Here is a 27,479-nt window from a genome sequence, read left to right as displayed (position 1 = left end):
TCTGCCAAGAAGGATTTATAGGGGGAGTTGTTAAGTTGATCTCTGCAAACATCAGTTGGGCCTATGTATGTTTTTATGGGATGTATGGGGGGGGGGTATTTCGCTGTGTTTTAAGGGGACGGGTAAAATGCACACCCAATGGACTTTGTTACAAATGCATCTGGCAAATGATATAAAAGTCTCTGTGCTCTGCATACTTGACAAGAATTTTGATTATTGAATTTCGACCATTATGTGTTCTCACACAAAGTGTAGTAAATGAAGCTGACAACACTCACACTCATAAACTCCTCCTTGGCTTCTGCTTTAAAGGGCAATGGCAGCTCACAGATGCAGTGTCACGAAACTGCCATGAAAAGACGTGTGCTGGGTGCTGAGGTCGCAGGACCTGGCCTTCTCAAAAGCCCTGCCTGGAATGACATTCCGAATGTCACCGAGGCAGTCAGTGACCTGTTCCTGCCCCCACTTGCCTCCTTTCCCATCCACGATACTCTGTTCTTATTATCTGATCAGATGAGAGATTATTTCCTTCCCCAGCATAATTCGATTTCTTTTCATTGGCAGATGGAATAGTATACCAGCAACAACAACTTTAAAATCCTTATAATAAGCATTCATAGAGATTTTTTAAATAATTAACTGTGTTATATGTAATTAAGGAAGGAGCAGAGGTGTGCAAACAATCTGTTTGGGCTTTTTGACCTTGAAAAAGAAAGTCTGTTCTTGCCATTTGAATAGTGTTTTTCATGTCCTAGAAGTGCATGACAGCTGAAAATCACAACCTGATTTAGGAAGAGGTGGAACGCGGTTCACTCTCCCCATCCCTACCCAGAAAGTGCGTGTGCAGAGGAGGGGATAACATCACAGAGGGTGGTGACGCAGTGTTTGTCGTAACCAGCCCCTGGACTCGTGAATATTGACATGACTCATTTTTATTTCTGAAAGGAAGGATTTCTTAAAGTCTTCTTACCTCCAGTTGTGCCTGGAATCAAACAATGGGATTTGGGTTCCCTCTTAGTATGTAGACATTATCCCCACAGGATCTGTAAGACTTAAAATTTTTTATGTGCAGAGAATGAGGACTTCGCAGCAATTACCAGGTTTCTGAGGACCAAACCTGCTTTGTGTCACATTTTGTAAGAAGTCGTGCTAGTCGTTACGTGGAGCCATTGTACCTTGTTTTCCAAAGGATGGGTTGGGAGAAGTAGAGAATCAATACTGTTTTTCTCAAACCTGTACAAAGCTCTCTCCATTGGGTGAAATGTAACATGAACTTGGACCCTACTGCTATACTATATTCACTTGTACTATTATTTTTAAATGTGCTAGCCCCTGCTTTTACAGCTCTCCCTTGTTCTCTTCGGAGTTACAAGGAGAGAAACCAGAAAAAGTCACTTCAGAATGGCAGGAAATAAAGGGCAAGTATTATCATTTGTATGTAAGCTATGTCTGACTCTGTATTGTGAAATTAGAATGAACTGTCCCACTGGTACCCATTTTAATAATCTATAATGGAATATCTGCATGCAATCTTTATGAGATACTCTGCAAATTGCAATGAAAAGAGGTCACAGATCTTTTCACGTAAAAGAAAAAGTAGGAAGAGTTCACGGGGAGGCGTCAGTTCCCCAACACCTTGTGCTTCTGATCTTATTTCATGAGGCAAATGCTTTTCTTTTTTTTAAACAGAGGAATTCAAAGGCTCCACCGTCGTTGAGCTGATGAAGAAGGAAGGCACCACTCTCGGCCTGACGGTGTCAGGAGGAGTTGACAAGGATGGCAAGCCAAGAGTATCTAATCTGCGACAAGGAGGAATCGCTGCTAGGTAACCACTTCTTGGGGGAGTGTGGAAAGGGGGCCACTGAGGGTAATGAATCCAGAAATCAAAGCTCCGTCAGAAGAGGTCACTAGTAAATAAATGACAGTTGCCCCTGCTGGCCAGAAGCACAGTTGGGGCATGTGTCAGAAATACAGTTTTTCCGGCCTGTGCCGAAGTCACCAGGAAGACCATCTCAGGAACAGCCAGACCCTCATAAGATTTTAATCTTAAAACACCTGTATGGCTCTAGTCCCCAAACGTGCCACTGAACACAGAAGGGCTGCGGTAGGAAGAGACACTGATCATGTACCTGCAGAACAGACGACCCATATAACACGTACATCTGGAACCATCATCGAGGGCCTGACTGGGCCCAGTGCCGAACCTCTAAGTAGCAGTTTTGCTTTCCTAGCATCTTCTCTACTCTCCTACTTGTGAGATTTCCCTTTTCATCAAGACAAAGAAGTGATTTTCCAAAGAACAGAAGGCTTAGATGAAGAGGTTTCATTTGTGCCTGTTCCAATGAGCTGCAAATTGTGCGTGTCGTCACCACAGGCAGCGTGTCTTAGATGCTGGGCAGGGTGGGCCTGCTTTGCAGACAGGTTCCAAACTCACCTTAGAAACCAGGGACAGGCTGGCCAGGTCTCATTAAAAGTAAGGTTGATGTACCTTAAATCCTGGATACCCGTGCTCTTGCCCACACAGTCACAAATTAAGCTTCAGAGTTCTTGCCTTATAAATCATCATTTGAAATGATGATTACTACCTATGGCGAACCAGTTTGTACAATTAATTTATAAGCTTAATCCAAAAGATTGCTCCATGATTCGAGGTACTTATAAAACAAGCTGATGTCAACACGAGCAGCTTAATTTCCTTTCTTCAGGCAATTCTGAGAGACGTCTTTCCACACCCACAGCCTCCTTTCTTTTATAGGAGTCATGGCCCCTCCGTGATGCTTGGGCCGCATGTGTCTCCAGGGCCTCCGCCCATGAAGCAGGTGGGAGTAGGGAGGAACTGCCATTTGCAGTTGTACTAATGCTGTAATTAAAAGTAGTGCTGGGCCAATTACATTGAGTGTTATCAATCACCAAATATTCATTGTTTAAGGCACTGACATTTTATAGGTAATAAACCAAAGTGATTATAAATAAGATCGCCACTCAATGGGGGCTTATAGCCTATTAAGGGAAATGTGGAGTAAAAAACATGAAGAGCGTGGGAGCAATAATAGCATTGCATAATAGCGAAAAGCGACTGCATAAGAGTAGTCACAGAGTGGTAGGCAGTCAAGTTGCCCAGCGAGCATCAGGAAACCCAAGGCAACAGTGACAGGATGTACTGCAGGCTGTGGTGGATTAGGAAGGCTCGCCGAAAAAGGAATGATCGGAGCTGGACTCGTGTAAAATAAGTGAATTAGGCATTGCTGTTTGGGGAGAAAACAGTACTGAAGGTCCTTATCAGTGACACAGATTTTAAGTTCTGTCATTTGTCTTGCTGCTCGCTCTTGGCTTAGAAGTAGAGTTAGACTGAAAGCCCAAAAGTACCTAGGGTTCTGTTGTGGTGAAGCGAGACAAGAAGGTCACTGAAACCCGGTATTGCTAGTATAACTTCTTCCTCACCAATATTCTCCTTTATCGCTCATGTTGTAAGCAATAAAAAGCAAAATAAGCCGATGCTCTTAGCAAATTCTCAGTGAAGATATTGAAAGACATGTTCAAAAGACAGATGGCAGAAGCGAGAGAGAATGGGAAGAAAGAGAAAAGTCCTGCTGGGTCCAGGAGCTGGATAATTACCTCCCAGAGAACCAAACTTTATGGGCAAAGCAATGGAAAACAATTCTCTGTATTTTGTTTCATGGTGCCCTTTAAAAATAGAAGAGACAAAGGATTAGGGGGAAAATCCGAGGCAGCAGCAGACCCAGAGCAGGACTTTTTTTTCTTCCTCACCCGAGGACAGGTTTACAGAGAGGGGAAGGTAGGGAGAGAGGGAGAAAAACATCAATGCAAAAGATAAACATTGATTGGTTGCCTGTCATATGCACCCCAACCAGAGATGAACCCATGACATAGGCAGATGCCCTGACTGAGAATCAAACCCCCAACCTTTCAGTTTAGGGCTCAGCACAGGACTTCTAAAGGTCAACAGTAGCATGCATAGAAGGGATCTGTTGAAGCTCTCATTCGCCAGGACGGTATTCCCACCGTCAGGAGCCAACCAGACCCCAGGGCGCAGGGAGTTCTGCTACATGGCCCCTGCAGGAATAACCATGAAAGGAAAGCAGAAAATTGAGTCTGCCGGGCCTGTGGCGAGGAGGTGTCCACTGACAGGACATTCCCTATTTTGCAGGAGTGATCAGCTGGATGTAGGTGACTACATCAAAGCCGTGAATGGGATCAACCTGGCCAAATTCCGGCACGATGAGATCATCAGTTTGCTGAAGAACGTTGGGGAAAGAGTGGTTCTTGAAGTGGAATATGAGCTGCCCCCAGTCTGTAAGTATCACAGCCCAAGGCAGAGGGCTGCACCACGGTTTTGCCTAAAATAATTGTTTTTCATTCTTCCCTTTTGCCATCATTGTCTCATTATAGGAGTGGCAGAGCATAGTTGCCTAATATTTAAAATGTGTTTGAATTGACAAACATATAACCTGCCCAGGAAGAATTAAAAAGAGGGTAGTGAACAATGCATTATATAAGACTCATGTTCCATTAAGGGGATCTGTGGACACTGTATTTGCCAGTGAAGCTATTTTAAGAAACAGTAAATGTCTTTGTAAGTTCTGTGCTTAAGTTCCATCCAGGCTTTGTACTTAGTGACTAGGTTTAGAAAAAGCACGTTTAAAGTGTTTTATATGGATTCTTCATAGTTGTGTTAATTTCTGAAGCATGAAGATGAATTCAGAACATGTTATTATCAATTTATTATTATTATGTAACAAGAGCAGCCAACACATTTTGAGACCTAAATGTCTGACATTATACCAATCCTGACTTGCATTGATACGCTCATTCCTCACCACAAGGACAGTTAGTGCAGCGGAGTGGAGCTTTGGTGTCAATAGCCACGTTCAAACCCCAGCTCCTTCTTTTACTATGTACCTTTGAGAAAATTACTTAAGCTTTCTGAGTCTCAGTTTCCACATCTGGAAAATGCGCATAAGATTAGTTCCTGGTCAGAGATCTGTTGTAAGGATTAAATGAGTATTTGTAAAGCACTTAGAACAGTGCTTGCCTCTATAAATATTTTTGATGAATAATAAATATGCTAATCAACCAACACTCAAGATAGGCACTATTATCATCATTATTATTCTCATTTTACAGAGGCTTAAATATCTTCCCCAGATTAGTAAGCAGCAAAGTCAGTATGTGAACTCTGGCTCCCTGACTCTAAAGTCCATGTGCTTCTTCACTGTAAGGCACACCTTGTGCTACGTGTGACTGTTGTCCTACATGCAAGCTATGCTCTTCTAGAACCACCTCTCTGATTATTAAGCTATTAATGTGGATGCTGCCCTGAGAAATTTTGCTTTTCTGTATTGGTGGGAGCTCAGATTGAATATTAATCATCAATAGCAGCTTATTTGTTTAGCAATGATTTGTTGAGCATTGACTAGGTTCTCACCCCCACTGTGTATATCAATAGAGTTTCCATTTTAACTGGGGAAGACAGGAAACAAAATAAAACCACTATAAATAAGTTAGTTATATCCCATGAATGCCATGGGAAAAAGGAAGAGCAAGGAGAGCAGGTGGGAGTGCTGGGGACTGCAGTTTTGAATAGTGTAGTTAGGGACGCTTCATTGGGAAAGTGGCATAACCAGTGGCGTGAAGGAGGTGGGAAAGCTGGCTGGGTGTGTTACCGAACAAGAGGAGAAGGAGGTAGAGGCAATACAATATTTGGCCCATCTAGGGATGCCCAAAACTGCTCTACAACAGGGGCCCCTCCCGAAAACAAAATACTAAAATCTACTGGGCCCTTCTGTCCGCCGCCAATTGGAAAGACATCTCTTAAAGCCAGAGATTTGTGAAAAGGAAACAAAATGTTTATTTAATGCTATTCAGGCCTAACGCCACTACTAAAATATCAAAGTCCTTTATATATACACCTACACCCACACAGCGCTCCCTCTCCCACTGTCCCAACTCCGGGTACCGTAAATCAGGAAAAGAGCACATGTCTGTGTTGCAGACCGCTGGCACCATCAGCTGTGTCACTGTGCAGGATCTCGAGTTAATCCAAAGTACTGTGGTACCCTCTCACGGTCCACTGGCAAGAGTCCTTTGTGCCCAGTTCCAGTCAAAGTCTCTGTTGCTTTTCAGGCCCCGTGGCCAAAGGGGGCACCCCAAAGCCGCGTGGGCCTCTTCTACCAAAGTTGCAGGAGTCCGCACTCTACCAAAAGCATGTGGCTTTCTTCTTCACCTGGCTGCAGGGATCTCCATTCTGGCAAAGCTGCGTGGTTTTTCCCTTTCACCTGGGAAAGAGGGGGTCCACACCCTGCCAAAACCATGTGGCTCCCTCTTTCACCTCACCAAGAGGGGGTCCTCACTCTGCTGAAACCGCATGGCCCTCTTTCACCTCACCAACAGGGGGTCCTCACTCTGCTGAAACCGCGTGGCTCTCTCTCTCATCTGGCCAAGCGGAGACCCTTCGTGTCCTGGAGCCAGTCTTTTCCAAGCTCCCACACAGGCCTTCTCACTCCGGAGAGCAGCCCTTAGTTCCCATCTTGAGTCCCCTAGTTCCATCCTCAGTCCCTGCTAGTTCCATCTTGAGTCCCCATCCACTACCTTCTTCCTTCTCCCTTCTTCCTCGGCCCCAAACTTGGCCACTCCTATTTAACATATCTATGAAACCAGTTAAAGGTTATAGATATGTTAAATAACCATTCCTCCAGAGGTTAGCTCCAAAACTGTTGCTATGCAAAATAGCTCCCAATGGCCTGGCTCCATTCATCCCTTCCCCCTGGGGGAGGGGCGGTGAGGACATCTTATATGTCTCTCCAATATTTCTGTACACTTTGAATTCTGGACACCTTTCTAAATCTTTTTTTGGGGGGCCCCCCTGGCTGCACCCTGTATCAGGTGGATTGCAGGGGGAAGAGAATTGCAGAAAGATGGAACAGCGAGAGCCAAGATTTAAAAAAGTGGGAACATATTGGAGTTGTTCTAGAAACACTAGGAAGGGCAGTGTGGCTGCAGCAGAATGAGCATGAAGCGAAGTAGTGTTACCGAACAAGAGGTCCGAGGGAGGGGCGATGCAATATTTGGCCCACCTAGGGATGCCAAAAACTGCTGCAGAACAACAGGGGCCCCTCCCTGTTGCAGGAAATGAAGCAACCAGACACCGAGGGATTCTGGAGTACGAGGTTTATTCCTTTTACGTGCACGGGCCCAGAGGAGTCAGTCTCCAAATTCTGAGCCCCGAACAAAGGATTCTTGGGGAATATATAGATTAGGGGTCTTCCTATCTATGTGGCAAAGCAGGATACAGCAGGATACAGAAGCAGAATGCGGTAATTAGTTCTATCTACGAGGCAGAAGCAGAGTTCAAAGGCTAAATGTGAAAATTGGTTCTATCTGCGGGGGTGCTAGCCCTAGTCCTAGTGACTATCCGGCTATTTGCTTTATTTGCTCTTCCCAGACGGCCTTATCGTTCTCCTATGGCGCCTGGGGTCTTGGGTGAGCAAAGGTCTCCCAGGGCTTCTCCTATCAGTGCCAGTTCCAGTCCTCACTATCCGGCCACCCACCCTCCCAGACGGCCCCATCATTCTCTCTAGAGCGCCTGGGGCCTGGGCAAATAAAGGTTAAACAGAGGTTTTTCAAAGTTTCCCCATATCACTCCCAAGGATGGAATACTAAAATCTACTGGGCTCTTCTGTCCGCCGCCAATTGGAAAGACATCTCTCAATGCCAGAGATTTGTGAAAAGGAAACAAAATGTTTATTTAATGCTATTTAGGCCTAACACCACTAAAATAGCAAAGTCCTTTAGGGTATACACCTACACCCACACAGCTCTCCCTTCTCCCACTGTCCCAACTCCGGGTACCGTAAATCAGGAAAAGAGCACACGTCGGTGTTGCAGGCCGCTGGCACCGTCAGCTATGTCACTGTGTAGGCAGGATCTCTCATTAATCCAATTATGTGACACCTTCTCACGGTCCACTGGCAAGAAAGTCTCTCCTGCTTTCCAGGCCACACGGCCAAATTGGGCACCCAAAAGCCGCGTGGTCCTCTTCTACCAAAGCTGCAGGTGTTCGCACTCCACCAAAAGCATGTGGCTTTCTTCTTCACCTGGCTGCAGGATCTCCATTCTGGCAAAGCTGCGTGGTTTTCCCTTTCACCTGGGCAGTTATCCCCTCATGTCCCAGAGCCGGTCTTTTCCAAGCTCTCACACAGACCTCTCACTCAGGGGCACAGCCCCTAGTTCCATCCTGAGTCCAAGGTACTCCCTTCTCCTCGGCTCAAAACTTGGCTACCGCTATTTAACATATCTATGAAACCAGTTAAAGGTTATAGATATGTTAAATAATCATTCCAGAGGTTAGCTGCAAAACCGTTGCTATGCAAAATAGCTGTCAATGGCTCTGGCTCTATTCATCCCTTCCCCCTGGGTGGGGGGGGGGGGCCGGTGAGGACATCTTATATGTCTCTCCAATATTCCTATACACTTTGAATTCTGGACACCATTCCAAATCTTTTTTTTGGCACCCCCCCCCCCTTGGCTGCACCCTGTATCAGTAGGAGGGGAGATCAGAGAGGTAAAGGATGAAGTATTTTTGTAGACCACTTGAAAGACCTTAAATTTTGCTCTGAATGCTATAGGGGCTGAGGAGGGATGTGATCTGATTTATATTTTGGAAGGCTCCCTCTGGCTGCTGTGTTAGGATAGACTGCTGTGGCGAGGACAGATGCTGAGAGACCGGTGGCAGGAGACTGTTGCAGTGATTCTGGTGAGAGGTGGCGGTGGAGACAGCAAAAAGACATCACGTTCTTGATCTGTTTTGAAGGCAAAGTCAACAGAACCTTCTGACAGGTGTGCTGTGGGATGTGCAGAAATAGAGGAGTCGAGGACCCCCCTGGGCGTCGAGCCTGAGCCGCCGGAAGGATGGAGTTGCAGTGAATGGGTGGCTAAGAATGTGGGCAGAGTTGATCTGTGAGGGGAGAACAGGAGTTTATTGTTTGAAATGCTCCACGGGAGGTGCCTGTTGGTCATGCAAAGAACAAATGTCAGGAGCTGGAGATCTGGCCTGCAGTTTGGGAGGAAGCTCTGGACTGGCAATGTAAATCTGAGAGTCATGAGAATGAAAGTGGTGTTGGAAGCTTTGGGACAAGGTGACAGCACGGGGGGAGTGAGTGTCCATAATCAATCATGAGCTCTTATACTTACAGTGAATCTAATGTGATTTTATAACAAAATCAATTGAAGTTTGTGCTCAAAACCTTGCTTCACCACTTTTCATTTTCAGCACGTGTAGGCAGTAAAATCCGATGTTGAGCACTTGTACTGTGTCACTAGTTACATGTTGGTTTCACCCCTTGCTATTCATGACCTTAAACGTGTTATTTAAATTCTCTGAGCCTTGGGTTTCTCATCTATATGATAGATGTGGAATTTTTGTAAGAATTCAAGGCTATAATCATATAAAGTATTTAGATCATTACCATATACTCAGTAAGCCATAGTATATTAGCTATTACTACCATTTTTATTATTATACTGAAAGTGCCATGTTTTCTTGAACTTCAAAAGAGTCTGTTTTGAAATCACTACCTCAAGCTATTGCCCAGAAGTTAAGAGAAGCCAGACATCTAGAACTAGTAATGTTCCTTGATTTAGCATTTTCATTCCACTGGGGATATGAATAGCAATAAAACACAGCATCTTCCTAAAAGGAACTCTTAGGATAGCTTTCCAGGGGTAAGGACAATAGAGGAGATTCGAGAGGTTTGGGGTGATCCAGAGCTGGGGGTTTCTGGGAAGATCTGAAAGAGGTTATGCAGATCCAGTGGGAAGAGGAACTTCCCAGGCAGATATAGCAAGGAGGTCAGAACATAGCCCAGTGCACGGGTTGAACTGCAGGGTGGAGTTGCTGGAGCCTGCAGGCAAAGACGGAGAGGCCTGAGCAGGGGTGAGGCCAACAACATACACAGGAGCCAAGCAGTGGGGGCCATGTAAGCTAAGCCATGTTGGTGGATATTGGATGGTGTCAAGTGGGCGGTAAAGAGCCTTTAAAAGCCTTTGGAGCAAAGGAACGGACATCACCATATCTGAGTTTTTAGGCATACCATTTTAAGAAGCCAAATGGAAAATAGATCAGAAGCTATAAACCAAAGGCTATTACAGTTTTCAAAAAAGAGGCCATGGCCTGAATAAACAGAGCATTAGTAGGGTTAAAGGGAAGGGGGTAGATAGCAGATGTATTCAGAGGTTAAAACCTGTCATGACTTGGTGATTATATAGGTGTTTCTTCTTCGTGCAATAGACCTAATGGGAAAAGGGAAAATATTTTTAAATACAAAAGCGTGAATTTTAGAGTAGATAGCAGATGGAGGAGGTCTATTCTCCAAGGATTATCTTTGTCATTTTCTATTATGTTTGGGTAAATTAATAAGATCTTTGTATTCAGGAAGGTTGAAGGGATTAATAAGCCTCCCCTTCGCTGAGTTCAGGCTGCCAGCAGAGCCGCGGGAAGAGAGCTGACTGCTGAGGACAGGTCCCCGGAGACTGAGACTAGTAACTCTCGAGAAACACAGCAATCTGAGACCCAGCCAACCTTACAGACCAGAAGACAGTGGAGGAAGGATGTGTGTGTGTGTGCACATGCATGTGCGTGTGTGCATGTGCGTGGTCTGCAGATGGAACGTGGAATCTTGATCTTGGGCAAACCACCTACCCTTTTAAGATTCACTTTCTTTATGAAAATGAAGTGGTTGATCTACATGAGCTTTAAAGTCTTTTTTGACTTTAAAATTATGTGATGGTTTGAAACCGTTTAAGAAGAATATTGCCAAAGAGTATCGCATTTATGTGTTAAAGTGTATAGCAGTGCCTTCACATACATCCCTAAAGAATTTTGAAATATTATATAATCTTCACCCATTGTTATAGTTAACACCTAAAATTCTCTGTCTGTAAGTTTACATAGTTGGAAAGGGTGTGATTTCTGGCATGATGTTTACTTTATACATCTTTGAATACTGTTTTTCTTCAAACCTTGGAGCTATATATTTAATGAAATATGTTTTGTTTTATGGAAAATACCACGGCGGATTGGCAGAGGCAGCCCTCACTGTTAGACCGTCAGCTACATCAGACTAGCTTTCTGTCAGGAGTCCTTCTTTAATCCAAGTAAATGTGTTAGAGCATGCCTCTGTGACAGCCTTTCTTCTCAGTTCTAATTCTAAGAGAGATGGCCATAATGATGACGATGACGCTGACGATGTCTCAGATCTCTTCCACCTGGTTCATTCTGGGGTTCAGTCTGAAGGAGCAGCAGCTAGCTGGGGAAAGCATTTCCTGCAGCAGTGGCAGAGGGAAAACACCTCCAACCACTGCTTACATCTCCTAACATCCCATTGGCCAAAAAATGTCACATGGGCAAGCCCGATGAAATGAGGTGGAAAAGAACACAACTCCTATTCTCCTATTGAGGGAGGAGTGGAGGAGGCAGGGAAGTAGCATGTCATTTAGGAAAATCTAATCTACTATAGGAAAATAATAAGAATATGAATATACATATGCATGTTCACATATGGGAACAAAGGACACCAGTACACTAAACATTCTAAGGACCAGTATTTCTTCATCGTGAAATTGGTTCTACCTAGCCCTTCCATGTATCAGATTTGGTTTGGGGGGAAACCCTTTAATTGGATCTTTATGCCCACACACACAGATGACATAGTGAGTAAAATTCACTTGGCAATATAGGGTATCTCAGTTCTAAATATAAAAACATAGTCACCAAGAGACAGTCATACAAATAAAAATTAGGAAGACCAAATCTGTTTCTTTAAGTCTACTAAAATATAGTCAACATTGACATTTATCTTTGTCAATAATGAACATCAGTAGTGAGGACAATCTAAACCTGTAGATAATCCTAAAAGTCTTTATATTGACTTCAGATTTGACTGTCAGCAAGATTTAGCTCAGAAAAATTAAAATTACATACAGTATGTTGCGTTGCCAGAGCAGACACTAAGCCAACAAGGACAGGTGGCCCAGAATTAGGTTTGGTTGTATATAATTGAATGTTGACTTAATGATTAAGTAAAATAATATTTGTAAACTACTTTGCAGAGTTCCTGGCACACAGTAGATGCTCATTAATTACTTCTCCCTATATCTTTTCCTTTCCTGTCTTACCAGTAGAACAAAAAGATCATGCTCTTCACCAATTTCTTCAAGTGGCTTGTTGGATCATAGAAATAAAACATTTGGCTTAACATTCAATTTGTATTTACTTAAAATCTGTATCTCAATAGTTTCAGCGCATTGTATGTACTATTCCTGGCTGATTAGAATAAACTGAAATTCCCCTGAGCACAAGAATGTGACATTTAATTAAACCAGCAGTATACCAAACATTTGGTCGGCTGTAGGTTTACGTCATTTTTCAGCAGATCCAAGTTCTTATCATACTTTATGCCCCAGCTGGATGAGTGAAGGCCTGTGTATTTAGCTGTGTACTTCTCATACTCATGTTTTCTCCTTTGAAGATTCAGAATTTCTAATAAAAATGATTATAATTAATGCTTAACTAAAATTACCTCCTATTACTGAAATGGAAAGAAGTGCTCTTTCTTAAAATGCCTTAAATCATGTCTGTGTATTTCTTGTTGATAGTTTTATATATTTGCCTTCAAGATCTAGTAACAATGTAAAAATGTGTCATTGACATTTGCTGAAAATAGCATTAGATGATTCGATATCATTATACAAATTCAGTAAAAGACCTAAGACCATCCAATTGTATAGTTTACAAATTTTTCTGTCTTCGTGAATAAAAACATTTGTATGCATAATGATAAAACATTAATTTGTGGAAATTTTTTTTTTTAATTCAGCAAGCTTACTATATGACGGAATTATTTGCCAATTTCATGAAAACAGTTGTACAGAAGAGTTTAGTGACTATACCTTATACAACTTATACCTTCATACTGTGTGTACTATAGTTAGAGATTGCAACCTGGCAGTGTAATTTTATTTTGTGAAATGAGAGCAATAAGCAGGCAAAAACAACATAAGCATGATGATATCAAGTAAAATTAAGTAGACCCTTATTTTATTAGTCAATAGTAATATTTTGAACGTACTTAGGATTCCTCCTGTCCTCCAAGTTTCCTTTGCATTGCTGATATCTTTGTTTAACTGCTTTGCATCGTACTGAAAATCTATTTGTGTAAGCCTAATCTCTGAATGACAATTTGAGAATGCTTTTTCTTCCTTTGCTAGCTGCAAAAATAAAAATAAATACATTAATTGTTCAATAAGTTTTACAAAAATCATATACTGTTTTTGCATTTTACAAAGGAAAAACAGTTCTGTTTATCATGTGAAGAGCATCTTTCTTGTTCTACAGAACTTTATCATCTACCTAGAACCTGACTACACAAGCAAAAAGGAAATGCTTGTGACTTTGATTCCACTGGAACCCATATAAGTCATTATGCAGATAATTTTTGTGCTGTTTGTATGTCATTCCAATTATTTTTTTCTAATATTTTCTTTGAAAATAAATCACTGCTGTTTTATTACTCAAAACAAGAATTATTTGCAACAGGAATCTTCTGTATTTTATGCCACATCAAAAAATTTACAGATGTTATTGTGAATTAAGACTTGTGTGTTTCCTTCTCTCTTTTCTGCATTCAGCTGTCCAAGGATCGAGTGTTATTTTCCGAACAGTGGAGGTCACATTACATAAAGAAGGCAATACCTTTGGTTTTGTAATACGAGGTAGGTGATGGTTAGAAAATATCAACCATCCGATATTCTTGGAGAATTCACCAGTGAAATATTGGAAGTGAACTAGAGAGCCATTCTCAAAGACACTGGTGTTTGTTTCCAGCACATGAAGTCACCTGATAATATTTGCACCCACTCTTTTTTGAAGAAGATGAGTGATGGGTGGGAATCAAAAGTGGAATGCAAATGTCCTAGCTTTATTTTCAGTCAGTCAGTGCGGAGCAAGAAGTCACTATCTGTAGACCTTGTCTATCCACAGTCATCTTACTTATTTGCCACTTCTCCACGCGTCTTTTTCCTTATGCTCTTCCATATCACTGAGCCAAAAACGGTGATCAGTGAAGCTTATCAGACAGGAGGGAATGGGGAATGAGCAAAAAATGAGTGAGATAAGAACAAATTTCTAATTATAAAACAATAAGTCACAGGGGTGGAATGTGCAGCATAGGGAATATAGCCAATAATATTGTAATAACTTGGTACAGGAAAAGACCATTACTGGACTTTATCTTGGTGATCAATTGGTTAGGTATATAAATGTTGAATAACTATATCGTACACCTGAAACTAATATAATATTGTATGCTAATATAATATACTTTAATTTAATTTTTTTAAGAGAAAAACAAAAATTTTTTTAAAGTCATTATTGCCATAAATCCCTGAGTTCATGATCTCAATCAAGATTATTGTGTGCTTTGGAAAAATAATGTTGAGTATGGCTTGATTTGATTTAGTACATTAGGATTAAGCAACTTTTTATTCTGATATGTTTTGGTATTGCAGTTTTCTAAAGTGGTTTGAAGATAATTCAATCCCCTGGGGACCTATGTATATCACTGCAACTCATCTTAATGTGGGGATGAGATGACATTAATAATAAAGATTTCAGGTGACTCCAGCTTGTCTGTAAAACCATTAATTCTGAGCCGTAATTTTGGCTTTTAATATTCTATTTTTTCTCATTAGCAGTTTTCTCTCTTAAAGACTATGCAGATATTGACAACTTATAATAATTTCTAGTGAGAAAGTCAGGTTCAATAGGGAACTATATAGGCAACAAGGATTTTTTTAGGATTTCACATGTCTTGATTTTTTTGTTTTTGTCTGTTAGACGTTGTATTTCATGACAGTCAAAATTCTACCCAAATTATTGAAACATTAATTAAAATTAACTAAGTATCTTAATACATATACAAACATCAAGGAGTAAAGGAGATGCGTTCATTCATATAAACTTGTCTTAAATGACTGAGCTTTAAGTGTTAGATTTCATTCTGCATCAGTCCTTTCGCAAATCAATCAATCAAACATTTATTAAGGATACGTCCACAGTCAGCACAGTGCCAAGTGCTCTAGAGTCGTAAAACAGGACCCCTATCTACAGTAAATTACACTCCAGTGAATTTAAGACGTAAGTTGATAAAGTGCTCAAGTGAGCGGGAGGAAAAATGGGCAACAAGGAACTCACTGAGTGGTTTAGACCAGTAGTTATTACATTTTGCTAACCAGGCCCTAATGTACCCTAATAATTTACCTTCACTGTTTCCACATTTCCATGTAAAAGAACTAGATGGATATAATGAAAAGTCAGTGTACTAGTAATTTTAGCCCCAGAGTGCTGTATAAAGATCTGTTTTTGCAATAGAGGTGTGAAAGAGGGGCACTTGAACTGCATGCCTGCAGGACTAATTATTGGAAAGCTGCAGTAAAAGTACTGCTGGTTCAAATATTCATCACTAGTTGCTGCATGGTTAATCAATAACCAATCAAATTGCTAATGAAAAAGCTAAACCAACAGTAATTTAGCATTAACTAAAAAAAGGTAGTTGAAATCCACAACCACCTCAAGACAACTGATGATATAATGTTAACAAAATGTTCTTCCCACAGTTCTCAGGACTTTCAAATACCTGTATGCGCATGCATAGTAAGAGTCTTTTAATATGAGCCTGAGGTACTACCTGGCCCATTTTCAGTACTTAATAAATGAATGAATAAATAATTGAATGTTGCCTAGATTTGTGTGCACATCAGACTCCTTAGTATTATACTGATTCTGAAACCTCAGGACTAATGAACTTTAGTATATGAGTAACACATTTTTGTAGGCTTTAATAACCCCCTCAGTACATTGGTTGAACATAAAAGTTTGTGGAATTTTGCATAATTTTTCAATGAGAGTCAAATACAGAACTCATATTTTTAGATCAGTTTGAGATGTATCTGAAAGGTCTTTCTGGCTCAAAAGGTGGCCACCATCCATCTCTTAAGAATCATTGGTTAATCGCAAAAAGAATTGCAGAGTAAAAAAGTAGCATGGATACATGTTATTGTGGCAGGGAATGCATTACAGCAACATAGGTACTGAGCTAAACTTCGTCCTATGGAGACCACCAGGGCATTCGGAGAGGAAGGGGAAGGTTTTGCAGATGAAACATATTCATTTAGTCCTGGAGAATTTTTTTTCTTAACCAATTAGAATGGGTCTTAGAACAATAACATCGGCTTTAGCTACTGAGTGGAATTAAATTTCCAATGATACGTCCCAGGTTCTCAAACCTTGACTCACCAAACAATAGAAGCTTGCTTGCATCCATACAATGAAAAATGATGTTGTGGCCTAAATCTTGCAGAGTTAAATTTCAGGTAATTCCCTTACTACCACACTATGGGAGTTTGTTTGGGTGAATAGGAAAATCACTCTGCTTGCTGTGAGTTACGTTTCACTTTGGACACAGTTGACAACTACCTACTTATTCTGTATCTAGTTATTCTCAACTCTAAAATTGTAGGTAGATGCACTCATCTAACAGACGGAGCCTGATATTCAGGTTTGGTTTGCACTGTGGCCCTCCCTGGCACTGATATTTTTACAAAAACATCCCAGGTAATTGACACAGTCAGGATTGAGAATACCACTGGACTCTGAGTGGTTTTACACTTGGCTTTGCATCACCAAACTTCTGCAATCTAAGAACACCATGAAATTTGGTTCATTATTTTAAACACTGATAAAAATATCATATGTCATGAAATTTAGAGCTCTCTCACACTTTAGCATCATTCACTGTTATATATTTACATTTAGATGTCCAAATCAGAATTATAGGAAGGTTTCTTGCTGTCTTTTCTAAATCAGTACCCCTTTGGGGGAAAGCAAATGTGCCTTTTTATGGTCACCTTGCAAATGAGAAGTTACATAATAGTATTTTTCTCTTAGGCTGGGTTTTTTAAGTTGACCTCCCTATCTGTGCCAAGTTTGGGGAATGTCAGCCTGTCCTACCAGGCAGGTGCTGGCAAACTGGAGACCACCCACATGGTGGGCAGCCAGGATGGTGAGATCTGAGGGAGTCAGGTCTCGTGGAGAGCAGTGAAGAAACTGGAAGTGTTCAGCCTTAAGATGAGACTTCACAGGTCTACAATCAACCCTTGGAAGTGGAATATGTTTTCAACCCTTGGAAAACAGTCCTTGTAGAAGAAAGTATACATTTTTTATTTTACGGCTCTAGATAACAGAACAAGGACGAGTGGATGAAAGTTGAAAAAAGATAGATGTGAGTTGAATGTTAGGAAGAACATTCTAAGTGTCCGTCCACTGCGCAATGAGCTGCTTCCAAGCTAATAGGTAGAACGGGTGCCTCTCAGGTGGACACTGGGGGAGCCAGGTTAAATGAGCTGTACAAGAGGATCCTAGATGAAAAAGAAGAGCTATAATAAATTACCTTCTATCTCAAAGCTTCTCAGTTTCAAACATTCTTAAGGAGAAATTTTTTATACCAAATTAAAATTCCCATCTAGGCCTTCTAATTGGCTTGACGTAATCTGCCAAGTTTGGCCCCAAGTTTTGTACATAACAATTTAATGGAGGCCACTTAAGCCACTTCAGTTTTATTTTCTCTTTCCTTTTTTATTACTTGGATTTTTCCTTTTACTTTCGTTTCTTCTCCCTGTATGTCAGGCTGTAGACCTACTCACCTGGATTATAGCCCAGGTTAACTAGCGCCAGGTATCCCCACCGGCACTTAATTACTCGCCCCTGTTCTAAATGGGCTCATACCTGTTACAGTTAGCTGATGCTCTTGTCACACTAGTAGTTCAATATCTTATATACTACCTGTGATTACAGATATATATTTAGTAAGAGGTGAAATGATTTCAAAAATATATTCCATATAAAAGGAAGAAGATTTTTGAGGCTATTATATGCCAGAAGGAAAAAAATGTGCATGTTTTCCTCCACACATCAGCAAAATGTACTTGAGTTTCTCAGCTGGCATTTTTGTGAGTGAAGTTTTTAGTGAAAGAAGCTGTATTTCTTCTCTTTGCTAGGGGGAGCGCATGACGATAGAAATAAATCTCGTCCCGTTGTGATAACATGTGTTCGTCCCGGCGGGCCTGCTGACAGGTAAACTTCATCTTTCTGCGTCATTATCCAAATAGACTTAAGGACTTTGGCATAGAACTCGGTGAGTTATAAATTTCCTAGTATAAGATAGATGTTAACTACATATTTTAGAATGTGAAAACTGAAATAGTTTTAGCTGCGGAATCAAAAGAAAGGCTTCACACTAGTCTTTGGCAAGTGACTTAAGAGTCCTGAGCTCCATTTTTGTCACTGTAAAATATGAATGATAGCTATCTTTCAAGCTTTGTCAAAGACTGGAGAGATGTGATACCTTGCAGGGGACTTATCATCCTATAGATACGTCATGAAAGGCAGCTGGCATTTTTAAGGCAGGCACTTGAAATGCGTCAGTTCCAATTACTCATCTCCTAACCTGGAAAGACAGGTGGTGGTCTGATTCTTACTGTTATCAACATCCTTGTCAGTATTATGATTACCTTTTGATGATGCCTATGTATGTCAGAATGGAAGTAACTTTTAATAAAATGGGAGGAATATCGTTGGTCTCTAGAGCTGTCTTTTCCTGGTTAGTTTGAATATTATAAACCTCAGTAGGGATGTCCTAAGTAAACTCACAACTTAAATATCTCTGGAAGTACTTATCTTTATATTAATTTCCACAGCAAAAGTTGACCGCACAGTGGTAGGGGAACACAGTATGGCTGGGGGAACCATTATCTTGTGGAAGAGTGAAAAAAAATGCACTGATCACCCCTGACTACACTATGTTCAGACCAGGATAAACGTTTAAAACCCTTCTTAAGCAACAGAAATGGCAATAACAATAAATACTACTTATCGAGCACTTACTATGTGCCAGAAACTGTGCAAAGTGCTTGGCAGACATTATCTTATTTTATCCTCCCAACCACCCATGAAATAAAGTATTTTTATCTACATTTACAGATGACAAAACCGAGGCCCATTATGGCTAACGACTTGCCAGCTAGCACATCGAAGAACTAGAGTAGAAATTCAGGCTTATTTTCCTTCAAAGCTCATACTATGAACTCACACTTTTTAAAAATTAATATTTAATATAAAATAAAAGAATATGAAGACACTGTTTTCTCACTTGTACTAAAGCATATTTGCCTTTCCAGAGGATAATATGAAGTCAAACTTTCCAGGGAAATATTGCCTTTTTCCCCTTCTCATGCCTTTTCATTTCTTATTAACATTTAGAGTTGGAGTTGACAGAAAATCAGAAGCAAGCTACTGGTTTGTGAGCAACGTGGTACTATATTAATGTGCAACTGAAGGAAATCTAAGAATTTAAAAATTTAGAGTCAAACATGTAGATAGTTATCTAGCTAAAAGGTATTTAAGAGATTGTTTTTATTCTTCCCAAATTCTAAATTTATAATCCTGCCATTTGTCCCTCCCTGAGGCAGGGTGGTTATGATCTGGAAGTTAGACCCCAGTGGCCTCATTAAGGTCCCCAGAGGGTCTTCTCCCAGTGCCCGGCCCTTCAGTGTCTGTGGTCACAGCAGGGAGAACTGTATTTGCCTGACTTTTCCAGTCAGTGTGAGACTGAATCAATTTAATGATCACCAAATGGCCTTATAAATCAGTAAGAAATTTTACAGACTAGGGGATTTTTCACGAGTGTTCCTTATCCCGCTCGGGTTCACTGGTAATAAATCGAATGGAAGGAAGCAGCAGGCTTTTCTGCTCACCTGACTTTAGGAAAATAGGTGGATGCTATTTCCTGGACTCTAATAAATCAATTTTAGACATGTAGGCCAAACTCTAGAAGAGAGAAATGTACTTTTATTACTTTTGTACCCCAAGAGTTCATTGTGAGTAGCTTTAGATATTTGCGAATATGTGGTTATTTTCTTATTCCTGACTCATATTGCAGCGATCTTCTGTTCAGGGTTAGCTCTGTACTCTCATACCGTCACACCTGATGCTTAAAAGGAAATATAAATGAGGCGGATGGCAGAACATGTGTGAAAGAACCACTTTGGCTAAGTGACTGTTAATGCTAAGCCCCATTATGCAAAATTAATAGAGACTGTCCCTTTGTTCTCCCTTCAGAGAGGGCACAATCAAGCCCGGCGATAGGTTGCTCAGTGTGGATGGAATTCGCCTTCTTGGGACCACGCATGCTGAAGCCATGAGTATCCTTAAACAGTGTGGACAAGAAGCAACGCTGCTGATAGAATACGATGTCTCAGTAATGGGTATGTCCGCGTCCTGCAGTCGTGACCTCTAAGCTTTAGGACTTGCCACCCTCCATCCCTGACCAACCACTTTGTATTGAGAATTAACTGTCAGGTCCTCCTGAGGCAGGCAGAATTTCATCAACACCATATCATTACTCTGTTTGGGTTCAGGAAGAGGTGAGTGGTACTTTTCAGCAGTTTAGAGTTCTTTTGTCAATATGCTCTATAAGAAGGTCTCATTCTCTCAGTGTTTCACCTAGCAGTCAGCAGTTATAAGTGGATTACCACCCTCTGGCAGGAAAGTATCTCTGCCTTCCAAAGCACAAAAATAGTGTTATTAACGTAAGGGATATTTGTTCTTTAACTACAGAGACTAGGAACAGTAGGGGAGTCCTTTCCTTTTTGTAACTTCATAATAGGAAGCCAGATAATCAGAATTAATGGAAATGACCATTTTATCATCAGACTTGGGGACAAAGAAAGGAAACAGACATGTAATATCATTGATTAAAAATCAGAAGTTGGATGCATCATTCTTTCTTTCAATAATGATTCCAGTAGAAAGTAATTTTATTTCTACTCTTACAACTCTAGTAAAACTGGGACAGTAGTCTCATGTGGCTTTTAAACATTAAGAGAGGCCAAAGATTTGTGACATGTTGACTAAAGTAGAAAATTTATGGGAAAATGAATTGGAACCTGAAATTGAAACTTAAATCTATATTGTAAGTACTCCTTACAATTACCAGAGTTGATTATGTGACCTGACTTTGCCAACAATTTTATGCTTGTGCAATGCAGCACAGAAAACGAGATGTATTCTCTAACTACAGATTCCTTTATTTCCCGCTCTATATGATTCATGCAGGGGTTGTTTCCCGTCCGGGGGTTTTTGGGGGGAGCAGTCCTTTTTTTTTTTTTTGTTTTTTGTTTTTTTCCTCCTTTTTTTTTTCCATTTTTTTTTTCTGTTGTTACCTCATTTGTCAAATGGGCACTAGTAATGCCTGTTTTAAAAGACAGTGATGAAGCTAAAATAAAATCATACAAGTAAATATATTTTAAATGTTGATACAAAGGTTTATTAACATTGAAAATTGAAACAGATATTGGACATATCTAACTCATTCATTCAGTCTAAAAGTATTTATTGAGCTTAGTGGCTAGTACCAGGAGAACAGAATAACAAACCTGGTCCCTGGCGTTACGAAGCTCGCAGTTCATGGGGAGAACAGACAGTAAACCAGACTTTACCAAACAAACAGTCATAAAGTGTGATCACTGCCTACCATGAAGGGCAAGGGTGGGATTCTGTGATAGGGAATCAGGGCAGGCAAGGTGAGTGTTGGCAGGTGCCAAAAATAGGGTAATCATTGAAGAGGTAACAATGAAGCTAAAACCCAAAGGTTTAGAGAGAACCAGCTTCCAAACTGAGGGCAACATAATAGTCTGTAAGGCCCACAGTCTACCTCAGAGAGACAAGGGCTGCCCCTGGGGATGGACAGCACTTCAGAGATTTTTCCCTGTCTTGTTAAGGTCAGTAAGGAGCGGGCAGGGTCACCCACTTGTCTGCCTTCTCCCCAACTCACACTCAAATTTGGAATGATGCCTGACAGTTGTCACACTCCAGAATTGCCCGATATGCCCCTAATATAGGGGAAAGGAGGCCATCAGGAAGGGAACACATTAACAATTCTTCTAAGTTGCTAGATAGGAGATTATTATACAAAGCATTTGTATAATAATTTGTATTTGTATAATTATTTGTATAATACCAGCCAAAAACAGAAAGTTAAAATTTTAAGAGACCATTTATAAGAGAAATAAAATAATAAGGCTCCTGTAAGAAATAAATATAACAGAAGTTGTATGAGCCATTAAGATGTGTGTGTGTTTATACATATGTCTATATATATATACGCATATATATATACACACACACAAAGAATACAGAAATAAATGAAGACCTCTATCTTGTTTTTAGATAGGAAGTCTTAATATCTAAAAGATGTCACTTCTCTAAAATATATCCATAAATTAATTTTATTTGAAATCTTAAAAGAATCTTGAGGGTGGGGGATCTTAATAAGCTGTTTCTAAACTGTATGTAGGGTAGGAAAAGTGGGAGGGGAAACAGCAAAATGTTTTCAAAACAATGTGAAAGCAGAGAAACTTGTTCTGAAAAACGTCAAGACTTCTTGTAAAACCGTGCCACTAAGTGTGTGTAATAGTAATGCGGGGCCAAGAGACCAGCAGAAGAGAATGGAATGGCTAGAGACTGACCAGTGCAGGAGCGAGAGACAGAGGCGTGGTCTCACGTCCCCGGGCACAAGTCGAACTAACTAGTCCGTAAACGGTGCTGAGTCCATTAGCCACATGAGAAAAAGTCAATTAAATTCCTACTTCACATCACACCCCCAAATACATCCTGTATTTATGTAGCCATTTCCCAATAGGCTGGTATTATAAATAACCGGAATGAATATCCTTTTACCCAAATCTTTGTCCGTATTTCTGGTTTCATTCAGCCAAAGAGTATATTTCTTTTTAAAATATCTGACAATGTCATTTCAAATTATTCCCCACAAAGGTTATACTACACGCTGAGGCAAAAGGAGGTTTTCAGTTGTTGGTATGGAAAATAATACAAAAATTAATAAATAGTAATACAAGGATAAACTCCAGGTTTCACTCACGCACTGCCGCAAACTGCCTTTCGCGTCCGTCACCACCCTGCAGTTCACGGCCGCAGCAGGGTTTAAGTGCGCCTGTCACTGGAGCTCGGCAGCACTGACTGTGAGGGCTTTTCATTGTACCGGTGTGGAATGGAAGGTGCGTTTGTGTTTCAGTGTGCTTGGAACAGACTGCTCATGCAAGGGAACACTCTTTCACGTGAACACTAGCCATTTTCCTTCTCTGCTCTCTGCTTATGTCCTCTCTTCATTTACCTATTGGAGGGGCCCTTATTCTTTTTTAAATTTGTTTGCATAAACTATTCATATATTAAAGACATTAGTTTCTTGTAAAAACTTTTCTTGGTAGTCTGTTTGCTCTTTTTGTTATACTGAAGTTTATTTTCTTTTGGTTTTGGTTTTTATTTTGGGATCTAGGATTTTTCTTAGGATATAAATAATGTTTTTCTACTTACCAATACACCTGGATCCATTAAAAAAGAATCTACCCCATCCCCCACTGATTTGTGACTTTTTTAATCACACACTAAGTTTTTCAATACACCAGACTCTTGATGGGGGATGGTTGTTCTAATGTCCACATCTGGTTTCACACCAACATTCAGGGCAGGAATTTCCAATTAAAGTCTTAGCATAAGGGCGCCAAGTGCCATGAAAGGACACACATTTACTTTTTTTTTAAGAAATATTTTCTTTTTTAAAAGATTTTATTCATTTATCTTTAGAGGGGAAGGGAAGGAGAGAGGGAGAGAAATATCAGTGTATGGTTGCCCCTCATGTGTCCCCTGCTGGGAACTGGCCCACAACCCAGGCATGTGCCCTGACTGGGAATCAAACTGCGATCCTCTGGTTTGCAGGTCTGCGCTCAATCCACGGAGTACAACAGCCAGGGCTCACACATTTACTTTTTAAATTATTTATTGCATACTACATTTATTGTAGTAGTATTCTTTACTTTTTAATTTTTTACTTTTATTTTTTATTGTTTTTTTATTACCATTTAGTCCCCTTCTACCCTGTTCCCCTCCTCGACCAGCACACTGTAGTCCACGTCCATGAGTCCTTTTTCCTTTTTGCTCAATCCCTGCACCCCTAACCTCTCCCGACCCCTGAGCTGTCATTCTACCTGCTCTGTCTCTATTGTCATTGTTAGTTCCGTTTGTTCATTAGATTCCACATATGAGCGAAATCAAATGGTATTTGTCTGTCTCTGACTGGCTTATTTCACTTAGCATAATGTTCTCCAGACCCATCCGTCTTGTCACAAAGGGTAAAACTTTCTTCTTTTATTGTGGCTAAGTAGAATTCCATTGTTTAAATGTCCCTGAGTCGTTTTACCCACTCATCTACTGATGGACACTTGAGCTGCTACCATGTCCTGGTGATTATAAATAACACTGCAATGAACATAGGGGTGCTTATGTTCTTCGGAATTAGTGTTTTGGGGTCTTTCAGTTATATTCCCAGAAGTGGGAACACTGGGTCAAAGGGCAGAACTATTTTTAACTTTTTTGAAGTATCTCCATACTGCTCTCCATAGTGGCTGCACCAGTCTGCATTCCCAGCAATGGTGCAACAGGGTTCCCTATCTCCACATCCTCACCAGCACTTGTTTGTTGACTTACTGATGATAGCATTTCTGACAAGTGTGAGATGAAATCTCATTGTGGTTTTAATTAGCATCTCTCTGATGATTAGTGACATTGAGCATCATTTCATATGTCTATTGACCATCTGTATGTCCTCTTTGGAGAAGTGTCTATTTAGGTCCTTTGCCCAATTTTTAATAGGGCTGTTCGTTTGTTTTTTAATATTGAGTTTTGTAAGTTCTTTATAAATTTTAGATATTATCCTGTACATATCCGCCAGGGTAATGGGAGAACATATCCACCAGTACATGATATTAACACGTGTACTGCTGGATACACGTGTACTGTTCTCCCATTCTGTGGGTTGTCTTTTTATTTTGCTGATGTTTTCCTTTCCTGTGCAAAACTTTTTAGTTTGATGTAGTTACCTTTGTTTGCTTTTTATTTTGTTTCCCTTGTCTGGGGAGATATATCCCATATAAATTTTCTATAAACAGTGTCCGAGATTTTGCTGCCTATGTCTTCTTCTAGGATTTTTATGGTTTTGGGTCTAACATTTAAGTCTGTAATCTGTTTTTAATTTATTCTTGTGTGTAGTGTAAAGAAGGTGATCTAGATTCATCATCCTGCATGTATCTGTTCAATTTTCCAATACCAGTTATTGAATAAACTATTTTTAGCCCATTGTATGTACTTGCTTCCTCTGTCAAATATTAATTGACTGTAAAGATGTGGGTTTATTTCTGGGCTTTTTGTCTGTTCCACTGATCTATGTGTCCATTTTTATGTCAACACCAGGCTATTTTGATTACTATGGCCTTATATTATAATTTGATATTAAGTGGCATGATTCCTCCAACTTTGTTCTCTCTCGGGATCACTGTTGGTATGTGCGGCCTTCTGTGGTTCCATATAAATTTTAAAAATATTTGTTCTAGGTCTGTGAAATACATCTTTGGGATCTTGATAGGAATTGCATTAAATTTATAGATTGCTTTGGGTAGTATGGACGTGTTAATGATGTTAATTCTTCCTATTTATGAACTCAGCATGTGCTTCCACTTATTTCTGTCTTCTAAAATTTCTTCAGTGTCTTATAACTTCTGAGTACAGGTCTTTTACATCCTTGGTTAGGTTTATTTCTAGGTATTTTATTCTTTTTGAAGCAATTGTGAATGGGTTTGTTTTCTTAGTTTCTCTTTCTAGTTCTTTCTCTTCTCTAGTTCTTTCTCTTTGTAGTTCTCTTCTCTAGTTCATTATTGCCATATAAAAATGCACTGATTTCTGGATATTAATTTTGTACCTGCTACATTGCCGAATTTATTTGAGTTCTAATAGTTTCTTGGTGGAATGTTTGGTGTTCTCTATGTACAATATCGTGTCATCTACAAATAAAGGCACTTTTACTTCATTCTTTCCAATTCATGTCTTTTATTTCTTCATGTCTGATTCCTGTGGCTAAGACTTCCAGTACTCTGCTGAATAAGAGAGGTGAAAGCAGACATCCCTGTCTTGTTCCTGATCTTAAGGGAAACACTTATGGTTTTTGCCTGTTGAGTATGATGCTGGCAGTGGGTTTGTCATAGATGGCCTTTTTTATGTTTCGGTATGATCCCTCTATTCCCACTTTGCTGAGATTTTATCATAAAGGGGTGCTGGATTTTATCAAATGTTGTTTCTGTGTGTTTTGATATGACCATGTGGTTTTTGTCCTTCACATTGTTTATGTGGTAAATCACATTTATTGATTTGAAATTGCACCGACCTTATATTCATAGAATAAATCACACTTGGTGTGTGATCATGGTTTGTGATCTTTTTGATGCATTGCTGTATTTGGTTTGCTAATATTTTGTTGAGGATATTACATCTGTGTTCATCATGGATATTGTCCTACAGTTTTCTTTCTTTGTAATGTTTTTATCTGGTTTTGGAATTAGGATAATGCTGGCCTCATAAAATGAGCTTGGCCTCAAACATCTCTCCTCTGAATTTTTTGAAATAGTTTAAGAAAGAGAGGTGTTAGTTCTTCCTGGGTGTTTGGTTAATTCACCTCAGAAGCTATCTGGTCCAGGGCTTTTGTCTGTTGGGAGTTTTTCTATTACTGCTTCAGTTTCACTAGGTAATATATCTATTCAGATTCTCTGATTGTTCCTGATTAATTTTGGAAGATTATGTGTTTCTAGGAATTTATCTCTTTAGTCCAGGTTGTCCAGTTTTTTGGAATATAGTTTTTCAAAATATTTTCTTCTAGTCCTTTGTATTTCTTATGTGTCAGTTGTTATTTCTCCTCTTTCATTTCTGATTTTATTTATTTGGGCCCTCTCTCTCTCTATCTTAATGAGTCCGGTTAAAGATTTGTCGATCTTGTTTATCTTATCAAAGAAGCAGCTCTTAGATTCATTGATCTTTTGTATCTTTTTTAGACTCTATGTCATATATTTCTGCTGTGATCTTTATTATCTCCTTTCTACTGACTTTGGGCTTTGTTTCTTGTTCTTTTTCAAGTTCCTTTAAGTGTGAAGTTAAACTGTTTATTTGAGCTTTTTTGTTGTTTGAATTTCCTTCTTAAGATTTCTTTCCTTTTTTTCACAAATTTCAGATTGCTCTCATTTTTATTTGCTTCAAGGTATTTTTTATTTCATCATAGATCTCATTGTTGACCCATTCATTGTGTAATAACATGTTATTTACCTTCCATGTCTTTGTGTGTTTTTCTGTGTTCTTCTTGTGATTGATTTCTAGTTTCATAATGTTGTGGTCAGAGAAGATGCTTGATATGATGTCAATCTTCCTAAATTTACTGAGACTTGTTTTGTGTCCT

The 27,479-nt window shown here is 40.0% G+C and overlaps 1 protein-coding gene across 7 annotated transcripts in view; it reads left to right on the top strand.

The window, feature by feature from the left end:
- Positions 1-27,479, top strand: part of GRIP1 (glutamate receptor interacting protein 1) — a 661,834-nt gene that overhangs the window by 502,041 nt on the left and 132,314 nt on the right. For all 7 annotated transcript variants that reach the window (XM_037136010.2, XM_037136013.2, XM_037136011.2 and 4 more), the window contains exons 3-7: positions 1,690-1,825; positions 4,169-4,314; positions 13,705-13,788; positions 18,130-18,205; positions 20,249-20,394. In XM_037136010.2, the coding sequence (XP_036991905.2) occupies positions 1,690-1,825; positions 4,169-4,314; positions 13,705-13,788; positions 18,130-18,205; positions 20,249-20,394 (588 nt within the window). The remainder of the gene's footprint in view (positions 1-1,689; positions 1,826-4,168; positions 4,315-13,704; positions 13,789-18,129; positions 18,206-20,248; positions 20,395-27,479) is intronic.

The sequence above is a fragment of the Artibeus jamaicensis genome, unplaced genomic scaffold, assembly GCF_021234435.1.
Source record: "Artibeus jamaicensis isolate MK-2021 breed Jamaican fruit bat unplaced genomic scaffold, CSHL_Jam_final contig_233, whole genome shotgun sequence".
Lineage (NCBI taxonomy): Eukaryota > Metazoa > Chordata > Mammalia > Chiroptera > Phyllostomidae > Artibeus > Artibeus jamaicensis.
Note: the sequence above shows the minus strand (reverse complement) of the source record. Positions and strands in the feature narration are given on the sequence as shown.